Source organism: Ailuropoda melanoleuca, chromosome 7, assembly GCF_002007445.2.
Source record: "Ailuropoda melanoleuca isolate Jingjing chromosome 7, ASM200744v2, whole genome shotgun sequence".
Taxonomy (NCBI): Eukaryota; Metazoa; Chordata; class Mammalia; order Carnivora; family Ursidae; genus Ailuropoda; species Ailuropoda melanoleuca.
The window spans coordinates 85,729,014-85,752,680 of record NC_048224.1 but is presented as its reverse complement, the minus strand read 5'-3'; the positions used below and the strand labels follow the sequence as shown (position 1 = coordinate 85,752,680).

The following is a 23,667-nucleotide window of genomic DNA, read 5'->3' as shown; positions in this document are numbered from 1 at the left end:
CTTTTACTTCATTTAGGCTAATTTGAACCAAGTCTACCCTGATAGTTCCAATCAGGGAACCGTGTTTTTGAAATATCATAGGGCTTTTCCTTATGCATCATCAGTAGAACACCTTCATAAGAAAATATTTTATTTCTATATAATCTGAAAAAGAATGGAGCAGGGTAACAGACAAAAATGTGTGGGACTCACCTTCCACACTCTCAGTTCTCTCAGTTTTGTTTAGTTCTTCAAATCCCTGCACAGATCCTAGATCTTTATCCATTTTTTCTTTATCCAAAGCAAGAGAGTCTCGGGAAGTGCCTTCTAGGTCTCTTTCATGTTCACTTTCCAGTTTTGCTTCACTGCGTTTAACAGACTCCATTTGAGAACTCTCAAAAGTTCTGTCTCTGTCTCTGTCCCTGTCTCTTTCCATAGAATCAGGAATTAGTCTCTCTCTTTCCCTGTCCAAATCTCTCCTTTTGTCTCGTTCTCTCTCGCGTTCCCGCAATCTATCTCGGTCCCTGTTCCGTGGCCAATCTTTCTCGGCATCGCGGTCCCATTCTCTCTGTCTTGTATCTCTCCTCTCTCTGTCCCGCTCTCTATCATGCTCATATCGATCACGTTCTTGAAGCCTATCTCTACTATCAAATGACCCGGATCTTGAATGGACCTGTCGATCTGATTCAGGAGAACTTCTTCTTGAGCTATGGCTCCTTGAGTCCTGGCGATCTAAAATAAATGTACAAAGAGTTAACACTTGAGAAGATAAAAAAGTGTTTCATTGTTGCTACACTTGTGGAGAGCACAGCATAAGTCAAATCACTGTGCTATACAACACCTCGAACTGATCCATTGTATGTCAACTATACTTCAATAGGAAGAAAGAAAAAGAAAATGCTTCATTATAGGGTCCTTTAAAGCTTACAATTTGATGTTTCTATATTCCCAATTATTCAAGGAACTCATTTTAAAGAAAAACTGATATGTCTCCATTAAAGTGTTAATTAAAATATGTAAAAGACAAGGAAACATGTTTATTTCCACTATAACCACAAAATATCTTCCAAGAAATACATACATAAAAAATGGGTAAGCATTAATAGAACGGATCACTTCATTATCTGATCTCTTCCTATACCCTACCTTATTTTCTCTGGTCAAAGGAAAAAGCACTGGCTGCAGGAAGAAGAGCAGGAAGGTTAAAATTTTAGGCAATAAGGGACTTGAATAACATAAGCCCTTCCACCAAGATAACGTACTAACATCCTGATATTAAACTGATGGGTGTCAAAGTATCTCTACTGCCATGCTGGTATTAATGTAACATTTTCGTGGCATGACTAAGCTTTTAAGTTCCTTATACTTTAAGGCAGTGTATATCATAACCGATTTAGCATTTACTTTATAATTTGTATAAAATATAAAATTGTATAAAATATACTAAGACAGGAAACACTTGGCTAGATTATAATTCAATTTTATTACCTGAAGAAGTACTTCGACTGGGTTCTCCACGCTTTAACTGATCAATCCTAGATTTTCTCTCTCCTGTGATTTCCAGACTTTTTGTTTTCTCTCTATCTCTTGAGCCACTATGCAGTACTCTCTTTCGACCACTCTGGTCATCTCCACTTCGATGGGCAGAATCGTTGGATGGGGAACGGAGACGACCAGATGTATGACTACGATTACTCCGATTGCTCCCAAGGCTGCTACTCCTCTTTTGATCCACTGGCTTGCGATGTGGTGCGTCTTCTATAGTAACGTGAGGTGCCTCTACTTTTTCCGCTCGTGTTCTATGGCATTTTCTATGTGAGTCTTCACTGGCGGTGTTGGTGGGAGTGGCACAGGAGGCGATGGCGGCGGTAGACGTGAAGGTGGCGGCCGCGGACGTGGCAAGAGCAGCAGGGGCAGTGGTACCGGCAGCAGTGGCCGCAGGAGGAGGAGGAGGAGGAAGAGAAGACGGAGAAGGAGTCCTTCCGGGAGTCGCGGCCGTGGCGGTGTGCTCCGCTTCTGCCCCCTCCGCACGGTCAGGCACATCCTCATCGGACCAGTCACTGAACGCGGTATCTTCTTTTTTCTGAGAATCCTCTAGACTGCCATCCTTACCATTGGAAATTTCAACCAGTTCCTCTTTGGTTGTTATAGGGGGAGTCCGTGGGCCTCTCTTCTTCTTATTCTGCAGGGCTGCTTCTTCATCAGAAATATCAGAATCACCTTTGGATTTTTTACGTTTTTTTTCAATACTTTTCTTCTTCTGTCCTTTTTTCGGTGAAAACACTTGACCATCTTCAGATGCTGTCTCTGTATTACCCCTCTCTATCCCAACATCATCCTCTTTCTTTTTCTTAATAGGCTTCTTCTGAATTTTTGCTTTTTTCTTGTTCTCATCATGAGCTCGATCAGATGTGTCTCGATCATCAGACAGGTGGTGTCCTATCATGTCTTGTGCACGAGTTCTTGAGCTTTCCATGATTTCTGTCTGTTCTCTCTGCTTATCTACAGAGGAGACTTTCTCTTTGAGCTCTTGCTCTTCATAGCGCCTTGAACTCTCTTTTCTTTCTAGTTTACGATCTTCCTCTTTCCATCTACCCTGCCTGTCTTCTGTAAGGTGTGATGGACTGAGAGAACGAGACTCTTGAGGTCGTACAACCTGGCTCAAGAGTCTATGTTTTTCATCTATACAAAAAGATGAAAGTAATCACACTTTCACCAGGTAAACAACATGGCATGTTACACAGAAATAATAATAACCCAACCTCTCACTTTCCATTTTAAAACTTTAAAAATGGCAATAATTTCATTCAAAACATAGCTTTATTACAAATAATAGGAGATGACAGTGCCAGTACGATAAAGTCACTGTATTTCTAGCATATACTTTAGTCACATGAGATATTCAGAGGCAGCAGAGCAAGGAAAATTTTAAATCTACTTCATCATTTTCTACTAATGCCCAAGAATGGTCTCATGGTTATATAAAGGAACATGGATATAAAAACACAGAAAACAGATTCTGCTTACTTTTATCATCTCCGCTGTTGTACGCATCACTGTCGGGAGAATGTTCTCGCCGGCGCTTAGGTGACTGACGAGGGCTAGGACTCCCTTCATTTCTATACCGTTTCCTAAGTTGGACAAATATAATTTATAAACTTCCAGAGGATGAAAAAGCGATTTCTTTACTAGTTCTTAGTATTATTTCTTTAACTAGAATATAAAATTGTAAGAGCAATACTGTCAGAGCTATATCATACAAAAGGTATTCAGCATCTTTAATAAAATTCTTCACTTCATTTGTTAAGACACACAATTATGGACTTAAAATACACGGCAACAGATCTTTCTTCGTTAAATCACCAGATTTAATTACTACAAGATGGTAACATACAACAGAGGCATTAATATATTAATGCACGCTCTACTAAAACTTATTAATTTTACATTTTTACGCTAAATAAATACTTTATGTTGGGGAGCCAAGTGAGAAAATTTAGTATTTGCTTTGGAGTCAAAAAGACATGAATTTAAATTAGTTATATCATAAGCCCAGTGCCAGTCATGTTGTGGGTATACTGGAAAAATTGTTTCCTTCCCTCTTCTAAGAATTAAGTCACTTGCTTGGTGGCAAGTTAATAAAATAATTCATATGTTCACTGTATTTCTTGTTAAACATTAAATGACTAGTCATTTATATCTCTGGTATTTAAATTATTCTAGTATTTTCCTATTTTTTCATTAAATTTTGGTCACTTTTTAAAAAATTAACATTGTTTATAAATACTATAGTCAAAAGTGGCAAAAATACTACACCACACCTACCTCCTTGACAGCTCATTTACACAGATGAGTAAACAGGTGAAAAAAAGATTAGTATGACAACTTACAGGCCCAAGCTCAAACAATTCCCTACCCAAAGCTCTTCATCAGTAGGCCGTCTAGCTCTCCACTCTTTGAATCTGGGCTTGCCCAACTGACTTGTTATGACAAGGGGATGTGGTCAAAGAACATAGTGTAAGTTTGGAAAGTCAGGACTCAAGAGGCAACACAACTTCTGCTTTTGCCCTTTGGGTATGTTTCCATCATTATATGTACAGTTTAGACTACCGGAGTTGAAAGTTCACGTGGAGGAGAAAAGAGATGCCCTAACCAACAGCCAGTGCCAAATGCCAGACATAAAAGCAGGGCCATTTTTGGGTCATCCAGCCCCAGCTAAACTGCTGGACAGAATGGACACATGAGTAATTCCAAGTAAGAGCAGCAGAACCGCTCTGCTGAGCCAGCCAATAGTGCTAATCTACAGAATTATGAGCAGATAAATGGTTGTTGTTTTAAACTACTAACTTTTTGTGTGGTTTGATACACAGCAATAGATAACTGATATACCAGAATAAATAATTAAAATATACAAAAAAGAACTTTAACTTCAAGGAAATAGCTACAGAAACAAAATTAAGAGTAAAATAAATAGTATGGCAATTCAGCAAATAAAACCTTCTACGTAATAGGAGTTAGTTCTGGATAAATTCAACTATGAGATGACAATGTAATTGATAAAAATATCAAGATATTAATCTCAGACAGCTAGTTATTGTTATAGAGCTTTTTGACTCCCAAGTTTCTGGGGTCCTTATAATGTTTGGATTGTCCAGCTACAAAGAACCAGAATAAACTCTGCCACTGTAAGCAGAGATCAGAATCATGGAAAAATAAAATAAAAGCACAGGACTGGATAATGATAAATAACAAAGATTTCAGAATTTTAATCTTAGCTTAAGAAGGTCAGAGAAGAGAAATAATATGTATTGTGTGCCTACATGTGTTAATGACAGTATCTGAACTTTATGTTAATGTAAGATTTTTTTTTAAATGTGGGGAAAGGGAAGCCAGTGGGTGAACTACAGAAAACCCTGGCTGCAGACCAAAGGGAAGTCAAGACCTAACAGAAGAAGCCTCCACTTCTGTGCTATGTTCTTTGTCCATAACCATAATCTACAATAGCAATGATGAAAAAAAAACTTTAAGCAGGGAGCTGTATTCACCATGATTCAAATGAGGTGGAGGCAGAAGCAAAGGAATTGAATATATAAATTATTTCCACAGTTTGTTTTAGCAAACTTAAAAAAAAAAAGGCAGTTAATTACAATGAAGTTGGCTTTATGTCCATAAAACCTCAAAATTGACCAGTGAGTCCAAAAATTCTTATGGCTACAGTGATTGACTTAGCTCCCTTGTCTACTCCTCAACTAATGAGAGCCCAAACATACAGAAAGGGCTGTGAAGATGATTGGCATATGCCCGGGCCATCTTAGCCATCATGTGGAGAAAACCTTTCTGAGACTGGAACTCACACAGAAGAAAACAGTGGAGAGATGGAGAGAGAGCATTCCCAATACTTCGTATGAAAATGTATCTGAATACATTCACATCAGAACAAATGAATACCAACCATGGACTTCCCAGTACCTGAGCAAATAAATTCTTTTTGGTTTAAAAAAAAAAAAAAAAAGAAGGGAAAACAAGAAAGAAAAAGAGAAACTGTCCTCAGATATTTGAAATAATAAGAATACATCTTTTGATCCCAGTAACATACTATAACTCCACAGCTCAAGAGAGGACAACTCCTCTCATTATCTTCTAACCATGCAGGGGTTGTAGGGCTTCCTTCAGTTTTAAGACACTGTGAATGCTTCTGGCGCTGAGGGTAGTGAATCCAGACTTGTAAGAACACAAAACTCAGGAAGGATTACCAGGAATAGCACAGGCAATATCTCTTGGTGACTGGTCAACTCCATTAACTAGTTATAAAGTGGATATGATGACATACAAGTTTATTGGTTCTATCACTTTTAGCTGGATTCCTTAACAAGTCTACAGAAGTTGAATAAGCCAGTATGTCATCAAAAATGGCACGGTAAACAAGAATGATTAATTATATCCATGGCTACAGAAAGAGAATGAGAAAGTGTTTTTTTTTCCTAGACAATTCAAAAGACTTTAAACACCAAATATATATAGCAAAATACAGGAAAATGTAGAGAGGAAAAAGAACTATCAGGACGTTAAGGGCACACTACAAAGCATTAAACGAAACTTTTTGAACACTTTACTGAAATGTAACTTCAAAAAACTGATTCATTCTCATTCTTACTTTGACTTTCTCTCATCGTGTCCATCTCTGGGATTCCGGTCTTCTCTGGTATCTTCCCGCTTTTCTCGGCGGTCATCTCGTCCTTTGTCTTTGTCTTCCCAATCCCTCTGACGCTCCCGTTCTTTATCCCTTTCTCTCGCTCTCTCTCGTTCCCGCTCTCGCTCTCTTTCCCTCTCCCGCTCTCGCTCTCTCTCTCGCTCCCGCTCTTCTCTCTCTCTCTCCCGCTCTTTTTCCCTATCTCGCTCCCTCTCTCTCTCCCTCTCTCGATCATGGTCACGATCTCGCTCTCTTTCCCGGTCCCTCTCTTTTTCTCTCTCTCTCTCCCGCTCCCTAGCACGCTCTCTTTCCAGCTCTCTTTCTTTCTCTCTTTCCCGATCCCGCTCACGCTCCCTCTCCCTCTCACGGTCTCTGTCTCGCTCTCGCTCCCTCTCTCTTTCTCTAGCCCTTTCATCTCTTCTATCCTCCACTCTGTCTACTCTTCGTTCCTCTCTTCTTTCATCACGCTCAAGCTCGTCATTCCTTCCCTGATGTCGAATTGGTGAGCTTGGTCTTTGATCTACAATGAAAATCAAGTTTTGTCAGTGATTAATTTGACAGATAACCTATTGGTAAGACAGTACGGCAAATCTTAAATTTTATCTGTGTATAGGGTCACACTGGCAGCAAATATAAATCAGGTACTATATTTACTTTTAAGTTAATCATCCAAATAATCACCCCTAGATGTTTACAAATTTTTTTTAAAGTAAGCTTTATTTGCCCTCTAACTAACATGTTTTCTGCTCCCCACCAACCCCCCTCCCGCCTCCCACTGATCCACCTTTGATCTTTCTCTGCATGCTCCCTACCCTACCTCCAGCCCACTGCTCCAACCCCACTTTCTGCCATCTCTACCCTTCACCTCTGATCTTCTCTGTCCCCCCAGCAGGACCTGAGAACACTGGTGGCAAAGGATAGGGGCAGCAGGAGGTGTAGAACATAGGAGCTGAAGGAAAAAAAAAATTTCCCTCGTAAGTCACACCTCTAATTTCAGGCCAAAATATATATACATCAAGTGCAGCTATTATGTGAGGAAAATCTAGGAAAACAAAACACCTGTCAATAATTGTTGCTGCAATATCAATTTATCATAAACTAGACTATTAAGGGTACTGATGCTTAGCAAAGGGTACTAATGCTTAGCAATTCTGAAGTAATCAAATGTAAAGTGTTTCATATTAGTGATATTTATAAGTTTATGTTAATCATATAACATCACTCAGATGAAGAGCTGTTTTCTTAACTGATAATCTCATCACATTTTATATAAATATATTTTTTTCAATACATGAATCATATAAACATAGAGAAAATGAATATATGCTGCCCATATGCCCAGTTGAGCAGGAAATTAGTCTGGGACCAAAAAAATGTATAAGAAAATGGCATTAACTTTACCACAGAGCTAGCCATTTTTGAAAGTAGTTCCCTGTGGTAGGATCTAGGCTACCGTGTGATGTTTCTATTTTCGTATTATGTAATAATGTTTATGGGTTAGTCATAAAGGTCATACTACAATATGGTCAACAGGTTTTCAAGTGGAATATCTAACATCAACTTATTAAGCAGAATAACTTCAGGATATTTCCAGGGAAGGAAATACAGTAATTTGAATTTCCTATCTCATCACAGATCAAAAAGGCAAGACTTATGCATATTTACTCTTTAGCGGTTACATAGCGATACAAAAGTTCATAGAATTTTAAAGCTAAAACAAAACCAAACCTTGTCCAGCCCCTTTTTTCTTAAAAACACAGAAATTATGGTCCAGAAGTTGACTGGCCAAAGCCACAGAGATGGCAGATTTATTAAGACATCAGGACTAGAAGTCAATTCTCTTAAATCCTTTTTTACACTTGCTGAAACCAACTTAAATTTAAAATGGTTATTGTCCACTTTTGATTCCCCAAATGCTACATATTTATGGTCTTAGATTGTTTGAGTTCCTGGTTTAGGAGTCATGCTAATGTCACAATGATTACGAAACAACCTGAAATTCAATACTGCAACTTGTAGTAATTCACACTTGGAATTTCTAATTACAGCAATGTCAGGGAACAAGCTATTTTACTCTTTTTTTTTGACAGATAAAAATTCTATTTTCCCCAACCAAAAAGACAATGTCTCTTACTTCAAAGAAAATGGAGAGGATATAAGAACATCACTTTAATGTGTTTAAACTATTTTTTCTATCTTTTCCCCAAAATAAGTTCTTCAAAGATGCTCTTCTCTTCATGTTATTTCCTTATGTCACTGAATGACATACCCATTCATGAAAGCTGGAAATCTCTTAGTTATCCATCAGTTTCACTCTCAAAATATTCCTTTATTCCATTTCCTCTCTCTAGCCCTACAGTTAATATTATTAACAGACTCTGATTGCCTTTTTTTTTTTTTTTAAGATTTTTTAATTTATTTATTCGACAGAGATAGAGACAGCCAGCGAGAGAAGGAACACAAGCAGGGGGGAGTGGGAGAGGAAGAAGCAGGCTCATAGTGGAAGAGCCTAATGTGGGGCCCGATCCCATAACGCCGGGATCATGCCCTGAGCCAAAGGCAGACGCTTAACCGCTGTGCCACCCAGGCGCCCCTGATTGCCTCTTCTTAGATGTCTATGTCATCAACAGTATAACTGGTTGGTATCCTTGTCTTCAGTCCTTCACCAGACTTATCATACTTTTTTTTAAGAAAACTCTATTTTTTTCCAATTGCTTAAAAGCAGTTGCCCTGTAGGCAGTGAAAAGGAAACTGAATTAAAAATTTTAGCCTGGTTTATCAGGCTATTTAAAACCTGGCCTATAGTCTCTCATCAATCCTTTTTCCCAGTTTTTTCCTTCCCTACCAATTATGGCATATCTCTACTCCCAAGACCATAATTCATTACTACTCTGAAGTATATATTTCTTTTAGTCCTTCATGGCTGCACATGCTATACCTTCTCCCTGCAAAGTGTTTCTTCCACTGTTCCTTCTAGCAAACTCTTTAGGGAAGCTTTCCTGATCTCAGAACTCTGCTCCTCTCACAGAACTTCATACAGTAGTAGCATTCATCACACTCCAATTGTCTCTGTGTACCCTAATCAGCCTGTGAAGAACTAAAGGGAAGACTGAAATTCCTGAGCACAGAACAAGGTGCCTGGGCACATCTCTACCCTCAACCTCTATCAATCTTCCTATTGCTCACCATGCTCAGGTCACACTGGTCTTCTTCCAAACTCTAGGACATATTATTTCCTATCTCAGGGAATTGGCAATACTCTACCCTCTGCATGGAATGTTTTTACCCTCAATCTTTGCAATGCTAGCTTCTTCTCTTGCATTTATGCTTCTGTATAAATGTCATCTCCTCAAATTTTGCATACATAATCTATCTTAAGTAGGTCCCTCTCTTATCCTTTATTTCTATCTGGGCACGTTCTTTGTTCCTTGATTGCACTCAATAGTCATTTCTCTTTTTGGGTGTAAGGAGAAGTATCTTCCCTCCCATTAAGATCGATAAGCACAAGAACTACTGTACTTCAAGAATCTAGCAAAGTGCATGAGCACTCAATAAACATTGTGGAATGTATCAGTAACCTCAAATATATAGTTCTACTTCAATCATACAACTGATATTTATTGAAGTAGTTATATTAAAGTAAAACAAAAGGAGGACAGAACTTGCAGTCAGAAGATCTGAGTTTGAATTCCAGCTCTGGAACTTACTTCTCTGTTATAGTGGAAAAATCACTAACCTTCTCCTAGTCCAACTCTCCTAAGTTATGAAATGTGAATTCTCTTGTCATACCTACACTCACAGGGATATTATAAAGATAAAAGGTTTTAAAGGATATTTCATATATAGTCCCAGACTTAATATCTTTTACAATATTAATATCTTTTACAATATTAAGTCTGGGAATATATAAAAAGCAACTATCAAAGTTCCCAGAAACTTAATACATGTATGGTTGAGAACTAAATATAAGACTAAAACCAAATGTTACTACTGAACTCAGGAATAAGATGAAAAAACCTGAGCTAGGATATTCAACTAGGGGGAAAAAAAGCGAGAAAAGAGATATTAAAAAGGCATAGCATTATGAGGACATAGTGTTAGATTAAGGAGAGGTGAATCAGCATTAGGGAAGATATATCAACACACAACACATAAACTCCAGCCTTATCTGTAACTAAGGAAATCATACACACTTTTTAACCCAAATGCATTAGGCTTACCCTAACAAATTCAACCAAGTCTGATCTCATCTATACTCCCAAAGTACATGGTGTCTTAGCTACTTCCTTCTCTCATTACTGTCCATATTAACATACACTATTACCTTTGTGATTCAGCCTACTATGAAACGTAATTATTCAATTTCCTACTCAATCAAGTTTCATACTATATTAATCTCAGCATTATAGCAAACCTTACTTCAGTAACCAAAGTTAGTAAGACCATCATAAGATCTTAAAGAGTTTAAAGGCCCTAATACATATGGATAATAAAAGCTTCTTGAAGAAAGTACTTATAAACCCTTCTTCAATGACTTTGAGTAATCTTGCTTCAAAACTGATTTAAGAGAGTAAATCAAATAGGGCAGAATCTAATACAGTAACCAAAAATGTTTAGCTTAAGATATACAAGAATATAAAATTAGCAAAAGCAAGTACTGCAAACTCTCAAGAAGGAACATGCATAAAATGTTTCCTCAAACCACCCCCAACCCAACCATCATTAATTTTTTTCCTTTGTTTTTCTGATAGCCCTTACAAGACCCTGTTTATTATCACGGCTAGCGAGTGAGTGGCCAGGATACTCAGGTGAGAAAGTATCTCCTGAATCAGAAATGCCTAGAATGGGCACCCAAGCATCTACATTCTTTAAAGGATTGTAAGCTTATCTGGTTAAGGTGAGAGACATAAAGTAGGGCACCTAGGTTCCTGTGGTACGCAAGTACTTACTACATCTCAGTACCCACTCTTTTGCCAAATACGTACTCTGGCAGCTAGCTATTTACATACTCTCTTAAATTAAGTAAACAAGGAAGATTTTATGAGTAAATATAATATTTTCAAATGGGTCAACAAGCGAAAAGCTTAAAAGATGTATTAAAAAGTAAATTGATAATGGTTTTTAAAAGACAATTCCCCCAATCACTATTGGCCATTATTGAATAACATGCGATTTGACAAACCTCTCTCTCTGTTGTCACGACGGTCTCTCTCTCCATGTCTTCTCTCAAAGGAAGAATCCCTTGCTTGGTCTCTGTTGTCTCTTTCAGGATATCTGTCTCTTTCAGGATAGCTACTTCGAGTTTCCCAGCTGTCATGATAGTTGCTACTACTACTGTGACTATCAATTTGAGAACCTCTTGTGCCTCGACTTCCTAAACAAAGGATATTCACACAAATGTTTAAACACACACACTTTATTAAACAAGTTTCATCAGTCATAATCTTCCTTCCCCAAAAAAAATACAGATAAAGAAGGTGTGTTAGTGTTTCAAAGTATGGTTATCATTGTTGAAAAGAATATTAAATGTTGGATCAGAACACGCAAGTTGTCTAATGACTTGGGTAAGCTAAGTCCCAGTTTTTTCTATCAATAAAAAGTCTTAATGGAATCATAAACTACGAAGACTCATTTCAGTTAACCCAAAACCCAACAAAACAAAAAATGAAAACTATCTGTTCATATTAAATTCACAGAAATATCATTAAAATAAGGAAAAAGTGGATATATATTGTTGCTTTGATTACAATTTATAGCAAAAACATTCCAATACAGAAGGAAGGTACTTTGTTGACAGTAAGTGGTGCCTGAAAATTTTCATTAAAAAATGTGGGAAATTAATGTTCATTGTAGCTTTATTTGTAAAAGCTAAAACCTGGGAAGTACCCAAATGTCTTTCAATGGTGAATGGTTAAACTGTGGTATCCCTGGACCATGGAATACTACAAGGAACAAACTATTAATACATGTAACAACTTGGATGAACCTCAAGGAAATTATGCTGAGGGAAAAAGCCAATCTCAATAGGATATATACAGCATGATTCCATTACCTAACATTTGTGAAATAACAATTATAAGATGGAGGACATATTAGTGGTTGCCAGGGGTTAGGGACAAAAGAGGGGATTTGAATACAGCTACAAAGGGGTAACGCAGGGAGTCTTGTGATACACAGCTGAGTATCTTCATTGTGGTAATGGTAATGCAAGCTACACAGCCACTACTGGAAAACAGTATAGAGGTTCCTCAAAAAAAATTAAAAATTAGAACCACATATGATCCAGTATTCCCACATTTTGGTATATATCCAAAGAACTGAAATCAGGATCTGGAAGAGATATCTCATGTTCACTGCAGCATTATTTACAATAGCCAAGACACGGAAGCAACTTAAATAGCCTCTGGTAGACAAATGGAAAAGAAAATGTGGTATATAAATATAATGGAATATTATTCATCCTTAAAAAAAAAAAAGGAAATCCTGACACTTGAGACAACATAGATGAACCTGTAGGACATCACGCTGAGTGAGATAGGTCACACACAGAAAGACAAATAGTACATGGTACCACTTATATGTGGAATCTAAAAGAGTCAAACTCTTATTAGTAGAATGTTAATAGCCAAGGGCTGGAGGTAGAAGGAAACGGAGAGGTATTAGTCAAAGGGTACAAAGTTTCAGTTGCATAAGATGATTAGAGTTCTACAGTACAGCATAGTGCCTACAGTTTGTAATACTGTATTGGAAAGTAAAAAATCTGATAAGAGGGTAGATGTTATATTAAGTGTTCTCATTAGACACATATAAAACAGTAAAGAGAGTGCAAAAGGAAACTTTTGCAGGCGATGGATATGTAAATGGCACAGATAGTAGAGATGGATTCATGAGCATATACTTATCTCCAAGCTCATCATGTTGAATACATTAAGTGTACAGAAGGTGTATGTGCAGCTTTTTGTATGTCAATCATTTCTCAATAAAGTGGTTTAAAAAATGCAGAGCTACACACACACTCACATACACACTCTATACATAATAGGCTTTGAGCCTTCAAAGAATTAGAGAAGAATTCTAAATACTGATAACAATGTATTTTAATGGTCAAAATATCTGTATAATTAAAGACCACAAGGAAGAAATCTAAAACATTTTTTAAAAACTAGAAATAAGCTACATATAACGTTTAGGAATGAATAAGTTAAGTCATCTAGGAATGAATAGGTTAAGTAGCAGCTTAGATGCTAAGAGATAATTAGTAAAAAAAAAAAAAAAAGATATGTCTGAGGATATATACCCAGGAAACAAAAGAGAGATAGAGAGATGAAAAATCTGAAAGTTAAGAATCAAAGAAGATACAAGATTCAACATATGCCTAACATATGTCTAACCTATGCTGTTTAGAGTCACATTTGAAACAAAAAGATACAGCAAGGCTAAAAGGATGAAAAAAGATACTTATCAAATATTAACCAAAAGAAATGTTAATAAAATAACCTTCAAGAAAAAAAGCACTATTAGGGATAAAGAGGGTCATTCTGCAATGATAAGAGGAATAATTTGCCTTATGTATGCCCAACAGCAAAGTCTTAAAATATTCAAAGCAAAAATTGATCAAATTACACGAAATCGACAAATTCACAATGACAGAGGAAGATTTAACTCACTTCTCTGTAATATCAGAAAAGGCAGACTAAAAATAATTTTAGATTTGAAACCATGGTTAACAAGCTTGATCTGAGACACCCTTTGCATCCAACAATTAAAGAACATTTATATAAATTTCTGAGCCACAGCCAAGTCTTAACAAATACAAATGCCAAAGAGTTGACTTTAAAGTCTTCTCTGACAACAATTAAAATTAAGGAAGGGGATTTATTTTAAAAAGTTATGACTGGAAATTTAAAATCCTATTTCTACCTAATTCATGAGTCAAGGAAGAAATCATATTAAAACTTACAGAGTGTTTAGAATGGTTACTAATACAATTACCACACATTTCATAACAAAGTAAAACATAAGAGTAGAAATTAATAGAACAAAAGAGATACAAAAGAATATAAACCAAAGATTAATTGTTTGAAAAGACTCAGACAAATCTCTGGCAAGAATGAGCAAGAAAAATAAGGGAATATAATTACAGATATAACAGAGATTTAAAAAAAGAAATTTTGGAACATCTTTGTATCAAAAATTTGAAAACAAATTTCCTAAGAAAACTAACTTACCACACTGCTTTAAGAAAAAACCCAAATCTATAATTTAAAATAATCTAAATCTATAACTCTTATGAGAAACTCAATTGGTAGTAAAAGCTATAACCATCAGAAAAATAAGAAACAAGGTTTAACAGACAATGTTGTTAAATTGTCAAAGAATAGATAACTAACCATATATAAATTGTTCCAGAGGAAAAAAAGGAAGCGACACTACCCATTTTGTATGTCTAGTATAACTTTGATCCCCAAACCAAACAAAAACAACATAAAAAATGATCTATGCAGTGGCATCCTAGAACCAGTTCACACTGGCTTGAAAGAGCCAATTGTGCGCATCTCTTCTCATGTCAGTAGCACAGAATGTGCTATGGCAAGAGTATTTATACCATGGAAATTGGCAAAAGCTAAAAGTCGGGACTTATGGTAAGGAGTCCATTGTTAAATATTTACCATCATGCCACTAATTATATGTAATCTCAATTGAAAACACAGATGTTTAATTCAACATCAAATGTTAACCTAATCTAGAACTTTAAAAAAGTGAAAAAATTCCATTTATCTTAAAAATGCGAGGATAAGCTTTGAATTTTAAATAAATACATAACGTAAGTAAAAAGGTTAAAGAGACCAACTGTGACCTTCTTAAGATACAGAAAAAATGGTCAGGAGAGAGCTGTTAACTAAGTTGGGGAATTAGGGGACATCTATAACACAATAAAAAAAAAATCTGCTAAAAATCTACAAGCACCATGCTTAATGGTAAAATGACAACAATCACACTTTAAAATCTGAAACAGAGCAAAGAAGCCCATTATACCACTTAAATTCAACACTATATTGAAAGATGATCAGCAGGTATTGACAGTAAATAAACAATAATCAGAAAAGAGCCAAATCTGTTACCAGACATAAATGTTTAAGAGAATCTAATTAGATCTACAAAAATACAGCAACATAGCAATGTAAGATTAATATACAAATCTCAATTATCGTTTCCATACACCAACAGTAAATGGTAGAAAATAAAATACTTTAAAAAGGTATTATTTAGTGACACCCAGTTACTCACTGAAGCACTGTTCAAAAACAAAGATCGGAATACCTACACATCTATCAATATACAATAGTAGTCTTCCCTATCTGTGGCTTCACCTTCTGTGATTTCAGTTACCCACAGTCAACTGGGGTCCAGAAGCAGATGATCCTCCTTCCTACATATCATCAGAAGGTTAATGGTAGTCTAATGTTACGTCAAAATGCCTACATCATTCACTTTGCTTTCATCTCATCACGTAGGCATTCTATCATCTCACTTCATCGTAAGGGTGAGTACAGCACAGTAAGATATTTTGAGAAAGACCACATTCACATAATTTTCACTGTGGTATATTATTATCATTGCTTTATTTTATTATTAGGTACTGTTAATTTCTTACTGTGCTTAATTTATAAATTAAACTTTATTATAGGTGTATATGTACAGGAAAAGACCTAGTATATAGAGAGTTCGGTATTATCTGAGGTTTTAGGCATCCATCCAGCATCCTGGAACACACCCCCTAAAGATAAGGAAGAACTACTGTACTAACTTTAAATTTTTTGTTCTAGCTCTGTGCAAAAAGGTTTGGTATTTTGATAGGGATTGCAAAACAATCCAATTATAAAATGGGCAGAAGACATGAACAGACATTTCTCTAAGAAGACATACAGATGGTCAACAGACACATGAAAAGATGCTCATCAACGCTCATCATCAAGGAAACACAAAATCAAAACTACAATGAGTTATCACTTCACACCTGTCAGAATGGCTAAAATCAACAACACAAGAAAAAATAGTTGTTGGCAAGGATGTGGAGAAAGGGGAACCCTCCTGCACTATTGTGGTGGGAATGCAAACTGGTGCAGCCACTCCAGAGAACAGTATGAAGGTTCCTCAAAAAATTAAAAATAGAACTACCCTACAATCCAGTAATTGCACTACTAGGTATTTACTCAAAGAACACAGAAATATTAATTTGAAGGGATACATGCACCCCAATATTTATAACAGCACTATCTAAGATAGCCAAATTATGGTAACAGCCCAAGTGTCCAATGACTGATGAACAAAGAAGATGTGGTATAAATACACAATAGAGTATTACTCAGCCATAAAAAAGAATGAAATCTTGCCATTTGCAACAACATGGATGGAGCTGGAGTATTATGCTAAGCAAAATAGAGAAGGACAAATAATGTATATTTTCACTCATATGTGGAATTTAAGAAACAAAACAAAGTTAAAAAAAAAAGAGAGAGACAAAGCAAGAAACAGACTCTTACCTATAGAACACAAACTGAAGGTTATCAGAGGGGAGGTGGGTGGGGATATGGGTTAAATAGGTATTGGGGATAAAAGAAGGCACCTGTGATGAGCAATGGGTGTTATATGGACATGTTGAGTCACTATACTGTACCTCTGAAACAAAGATTACACTGTATATTAACTGGAATTTAAATAAAAACTTAAAACTTTTTAGTAATTCCTACAACAGATAATGTGCACCATAAAGAAGAGGATAGCTGTTTATCAAGTTGACTGATATGGAATGATCTCCAAGGTCTTTTTTAAGTGAAAACAGCAAGATATAGAGTAATATACAGTTTTTAAAAAATTATGTTTGTAAAATCAGATGGATATATGAGCAGACATACAAATCTGCTTGTGTAGAATTTCTGGGAAGGATACAGACAAAATTGGCAAAAAAAAATGAATGAGGTCAGGGATAAAGGCAAGGCTTTTCACATCACAACATATTCTTTCTTTTGAAATTTTGAATCATGTAAATTCATTATTAAAAAGAGAGAAAAAAAATTTTTAAGTGCCACTGACAAGACCACCAAAAGTGCTGGGTAACCAGGAATAAAATACATATATGACCTTAATAGAAAAAGTTATAAATTCATAAATTTAATGCATTTGAAATAAAAATCCAAGTTTTTCATGAAATTAAAAAGAAAAAACAACTCATTTTAAAAATGTACATGAAAAAGCAAAGGGCCAAGAAAGGCCAAGACAACTATGAAGGAGAAGATAAGAGGCCTTCAGCTTAATATGAAGCTATAATATTGACCAAGATATACCAAAAGATCAATAGAAATAATGAATGTTCAGAAATCTGCAGCAGTATTTTAGGGGAGGGGAGAAAAGAGGGAGAGGAATAGAGGTCAAAACTAATCTAGCCCAAGCAGTCTGGAGACAAATACATTTAGGTAGGTAGTTACTGGGTGTTGGTAAAGAAGAAAAATGGCTCAAGGTTCTCAAGTGGTTTGAAGCAAGCACAAGTATACTGAGGAATACGCAGTCATTTCTGATACTGTTAGTTTTGAAAGGCCACCACTTTAATTCCACTTTATCATTTTATCATATATGTACCTGTTTAGTAGAAATTATTTTCTTTTGACTCTACTTTTTTTGCTTGACAGGAATTTTCTTAGTGTTCCACACTCTCAAGAGGGTAGGCATGATTGTATATAATTTACCAGGGGATCGTAATCAGGACCCATTTATCTTTTGCTACTTTAGCAAATTCCTAAAACCTAGGAATTTAACAATTCCTATTTGGAATTTATAGGGAAATTCAATTAACTGAAAATTACTTTGACAAAATGATGATAATGAATGTAAAAAAGAATATATTTAGAAAAGAAACCTTAAAAGATTTAATAATTTCTATATAAGCATACAAGATACAGTTCACTGACAAGTCAAAAACCTTACCCTTTTCAGGTAATTCTGGACCTCTTCCCCTACTTCTGCCCATCCGGTCATTCCTAATTTCATTTCGAGACTCATTTCTGGCATCATTCCTTATTTCAGTACGAGAACTTTCTTCTCTTAAATGGTTTCTGCCATAACTTCGGGATTCTTCTTGATAGGTATCCTCCTTTCGATGAGTATCTCGACTTTCACGGTCCCTGTAGTCATGCGTATCACGAGCAGACCGAGAATCTCTGGGATCACGGCTCTCTTTGTTATCTCTGCTATAATCTCTCATCTCTCTAGAGTCCCGAATGTCTCTGGAGTCCCTTAGTTCCCGTCGGTCTCTAGTGTCTCTGGCATCTCTTCGATCCCGACCATCTCGAGGTTCTCTGTCATCTCTGTGGTCTCTAGAAGAGCTCTGATCTTGTTCATACTCTCGTTCTTCTCTTGTGTCCTTTTCTCTATCCCTTTTGCTTCTCGTCTCTGTAATTCAAGTTTGGAAATCAACTAGAATTCCTTTCACAAAATTTTGAGAAACTAGACAATACACATAAATATAGAGCTTAAAATTTTTTAAAAATGGTAATTCACGTTTTTGGCAGAAAATAAAAAAAGAAAACATGGGCAAATAAGAAAATCAAAACCATCCATAAGCTACAATTCCAAAGGTAATTTTATTAACACTTGGATAACTATGTTCTTGATTTAGGTAAACTTTGATTAGGATCTTCCCAAGCCCCAACTTACCCATACTTATCTTAAACAACTGAAACAAATAAATTGATCTCCTATCACTGATGGCTTACTTTTTAGAAACTACTTGTAGATCCAGAGGTACACAGTGACTTTAGTCATCTCTACCAAGTATTAGGCCAAACTAGACCATCCAGGACCACCTCAAATGTACTTGAAGCATTTAAGAGTGGCCGACAGTTAGTAAGCTGGTTGGCAAAGAGATATTGTTATTCACCCTCTCTTTTCTTGAGCTGTTTACTGGAATCACTCCCGTCTCTAAAGTTTTCTCTCCTTAAAGCATTTTCTAACACTTCATAGAAAAATAATAAAGGGGGGCGCCTGGGTGGCATAGCGGTTAAGCGTCTGCCTTTGGCTCAGGGCGTGATCCTGGCGTTATAGGATCGAGCCCCACATCAGGCTCCTCTATTATGAGCCTGCTTCTTCCTCTCCCACTCCCCCTGCTTGTGTTCCCTCTCTCTGGCTGTCTCTATCTCTGTCGAATAAATAAATAAAATCTTTAAAAAAAAAAAAAAAAAAGAAAAATAAGAAAGGAACTTTAGTTTTTAAAAAGCTGAAATGAAACTCACTGATTACTTAATTCAACCACGTCATTGTCTAAATGAAGAAATAAGAGGTCCAGAGCCTAAATAGCTTAGGCAACCCCATACCTAATGGAATTTGCAAAGAATAGAAACTATTCTTTAGATCTGCCTAGAACGGGCATAAATTGATTACAGCATAAATCTGATATGAAGTCAAAGGACTAACAAGAGAAACTCAGAAAACAAATACTGCCTTGTTTTTAAATCAGATTCCTTTATGTATTGCTCCGACACTCTGGACTACCTCAAGATGAGGCTATTTTAGCAATATAGCAGCCGTATGCCTATTGTAAATTTACCTTCTTTTCTCTTTGTCCCAGGTGGCTAGGCCTACAGACTTTCTCAAGCACCCAAACACCTATCCATCCACAAGACCCCCTAGATTTTCACAATAACTCATCTCTCCAGATAATTAATTACATTGTCCAGATGCTTCTATCCCCAAATGTCCCTTTAAGAACAGAGGCAGTAAGCAAGGATTTGACAGGTTTCCATCCCTTTTTGTGCTCATCTATGACTTCTAGTCCTCCTCTAATGCCAACTGTGCCTAAAAATACGTTCACTCAGTACCAGATCCTTTCCATGATTCCATCTGTCTTTTCAAATCTAGTTACTATATTTTGTTCTTTACCTACCTCCCCATTCTTCCACTAAAATTATTCTTATTTCAGAAGATGACATCTAAATAGAGGAACAAACATCTGCTACATCTCTTATACGGAAGGTTAAAGAAACATCTTCTTTACAAAGAAACTAAACACATATGGTTTATTATTAAATGGATTCTTCCTGTAACACAGGCCACTCTTAGCACAAAAAAAATTCTTGTAAGACTCAACTGCATACTATTTCCCCTCATTATTATTTCAAAGCAGACTTCAAACCCACTAAAGAGTTTTCATCCAATAAGTAGTCATTAAATGTACACTATATTCCTGTCGACTCTAGTTAAATATCTTATTAAAATTAATAGACAGGTGCTCAGAGAATTTTTCTATCTTACCAATGGTTCCATAAATACTGCTGTGCTGTTCTGGTTCCAAAGAGGTACACAATAAATAATTCTATACAATAGATGCTCTCTCTGGTCCCTACCTGGGCATTCATCATTTTCTTGAATAAAAGAACTTGATTAATTATTGCACTGTTGATAGGAAGAGAACAACTAAATTCAACACGCAAGCAAGTATTTGAGTATTCATTATGTTTAAACACCAACTCCGAAGTTAGGAAAAAAACCTTAAAATATATAAGGATAAGAAGCTTGGATAAGGAGTACAGAAAGAGATGAGAGCTATTAGACTGTACCGCCAGATAATAATAGCATCTCAGCTTGAACAAGGAGTAGCAAATCCAAAGTTAACTTAATTCTCAGGGATCTAGAAAGGAAAACTGCTTTGCAAGTTTCCTTCTTTCTTGAGTTACACCTAGAAAACTGATCACGTGGTTTACACCGACCATTTCTTTCCTTCACTTCTTTTTTTTTAAAGAATCAACTAAGCAATTAGAGGGATGCTTTAAGAATCAGACAGCCAAAAATTTCTAGAACTTGAGTGTATTCACATGAAACATCTTAACTGAAGAAAGCACTACCTCAGTATACACAAAAATGCCCACTTATGTACATTTAATAATTTATGTTCCTGTGTCATTAAAAGCACCTCTTACTGTCCTCTTTTCTGTTACAGAAGACTTAATACAGCACAATTTTCTTCTTTCCCTTATTATGACAATAAATCTGAATGTCCGGTTCTTTAATAAAGAAAATACTTAAAGAACTCTAAAGAAATCCAGATGAAGTACAGTGCATACCTTCCCTTCTTTCATGACGCCGATCATGAGACTGTGAAGTTCGTTCATGGTCATGCCTCCCTTTTTCTCGCATTGGAGAGCGATGTCTTGGGGGACTTTGCTTTCTCTGAGGAGAAGACAGAGAATGTGAAGGATAAGGAGAAGCAGAGCGTCGTAAAGGTGGAGTTATTGTCCTCTGATAAGAAGGTGAAGGAGTTCTTTTTCGACGAGGAGAAGGAGAATGTCTTTGAATAGATGATCCTGATTGTGAGGAAGATGAGTGATGTCTAGAAGATATAGGAGAATGATGCTGTCCTACTGGGGAAGCTGACCTGTAAAGAAAAGCAACGATAAAAAATAAAATGAACGCTAAAGTTAGAGCTAAAAGTGTGAATCATAACTCCAGGACAAATTTCAATTCACAATGCTGTATAATAAGAAGTTAATTTTTAAAGATCTGATTGATTTTAAGTCAGCCTGAGGCCACAGTTCTAGATGAGATATGCACTGCCTTGCTCCCAAGCTTTGGCTCCAAGGAGCACTCTCCTTGAGCGCAAACAGAGAGACTATTAGCCTCAGTTAAAGTACGGAATTCACTTTTATCAGAGATAATAGCTCTGACAGTGTGAATAGGTACTTGGAGGCAGGAAACCACAAGAGGCTAAAGAGAAAACATATTAGAAGATCTAAATAGAAAGTGCCTGTGAGAATGCCTGTAATTCAAGGCTCTGGGAAAAGGGAAAAGTCACCATCAGCTAAGCCAAACCTGAAGTCCGCACTGCCTAGGTCGAGATTTAGGATGGGGAAAGAACGCTACGGTTAAGGAAAGGACATACTGTCTATACTGTCTTTATCTTAAATAACCAGCCTTCACTTTTGGCCAGCGCAGATTAAGTTCACAAGGCTTGGTTTAAGGAAGGCTTCTTCTACTCCCTTCAAATCACCTTCTTTCACTGCTTCCAGAGAAACAACTTAAAACCACACAAAGCACATGTGAATCACTCCTACAGTCTGTTAAATCCCGGGCCCTGGTTTATACTGAATATGCAAAATGTGTGTGTGATGGAAAGCTGGAATACACACATTTGTGCAATAACTAAAAAGAAACAGGACTAAGGTTTAAAAAATAACACTCCAGACACCACATATCCAGATTAGTATCCTATTCCTCAATCATTCTGAAGACTAGATGTTTGTTCAAAAACATTCTGGAGTCCTAGTCCAGGTATTTTAGAATTACCTTCAGTGCCTATGATAAATACTTTTTAATATCTGCAATGGTGGCAAAATCACTATTCTCAGTTTCTCAGTCTTGGTGGTCCTGACGTTTTGTATTCACTAATTGTACTGGGGGCTGTCCTGTACATCATAGGATGTTTGGCAGCATCCCTGGCTTCTACCCACGAGAAGCCAGTACCACGCTCCCTCTCACCCCCGTACCTAACAACAAAAAATTACTCCTGACATTGCCAAATGTCCCCAGGAAGGCAAAATCACCCTTTGTTGAAAACTATGTTGTTTATAAATGATGCCTCAGTAGACCTTTTATCAATAAAAGCGCCAAATACATAAAATATGTGTTACTGATTCAGGGAAGTGATTCCAATATATTGAAAAGAATTTTGCAGAACAAGGATTTTAGCAAATAAACAAAAACACCTTTTGGATAACAGGTGACTAAAACAGCTAACTAAACATTCTAGTTTCAGTAATTCCACTAAACTTTCACACGTTTCATAAAAATTATTTCCTTTTCATAAAAAAAATTAGCCATAAGCCACTATAATTTAAGTGACTCTTAATAGAAATGTATTTACTTACAGGTATGAGTAGTAATGCTCATAGGGTCTTACCCAAATTTGGAAAACCAGCTATGATCAATGGTCATTCAAATGCATCTTACTGAACAGAAAAATACTGCAAGATTGAGAATTAGAATGATTATTGTTTGGTATGTTCCAATTGCAATTTCATCAGGTTCTAGTCAATTTGGAAATCTCTAAATTGATAAAAAATGTGGCTCTCCACTGAACGGACATTTTGGTTAGTTTTATTTATTGTGCATACTAAAAATTGTTTCAAAAAAGTCTGCAATACCCCTTCTTTGGTGATCAGTTCACAGAACTTAAAAAATAAAATAATTCATAATACTATCTTTAAAAAACACAGTATAGTTCAATCACATTTCTATGCAAATATGGTATCAATAGCATGGAGTAAAAATTTCAGTTCAAGCTTAGGATAATCAACCTGTCAAATTAAGGTAGAGGGCCAATGCCTTGTCAAGTTACAGTTTCAGTATTTTTCTTCTTACCCATCCTTCAAGAAAAAAAAAATTAAGAAAAGTTGGTTTAATTTAAAAGCATCTGTTATAGACTGAATGTGTCCTCCCAAATTTATACAACC

The 23,667-nt window shown here is 36.3% G+C and overlaps 1 protein-coding gene across 6 annotated transcripts in view; it reads right to left on the bottom strand.

Moving 5' to 3' along the window:
* ZC3H13 (zinc finger CCCH-type containing 13) overlaps positions 1-23,667 on the bottom strand; it is a 96,860-nt gene that overhangs the window by 15,486 nt on the left and 57,707 nt on the right. For 3 of the 6 annotated variants that reach the window (XM_034665193.1, XM_034665195.1, XM_034665194.1), the window contains exons 9-16: positions 21,283-21,593; positions 18,152-18,616; positions 11,352-11,543; positions 7,035-7,118; positions 6,134-6,689; positions 3,007-3,110; positions 1,468-2,661; positions 193-711 (exon numbers count right to left, since the gene is read on the bottom strand). In XM_034665193.1, coding sequence (XP_034521084.1) covers positions 193-711; positions 1,468-2,661; positions 3,007-3,110; positions 6,134-6,689; positions 7,035-7,118; positions 11,352-11,543; positions 18,152-18,616; positions 21,283-21,593 — 3,425 coding nt within the window. The remainder of the gene's footprint in view (positions 1-192; positions 712-1,467; positions 2,662-3,006; positions 3,111-6,133; positions 6,690-7,034; positions 7,119-11,351; positions 11,544-18,151; positions 18,617-21,282; positions 21,594-23,667) is intronic. The other 3 variants (XM_011219394.3, XM_011219395.3, XM_034665196.1) reach the window with 2 other exon arrangements.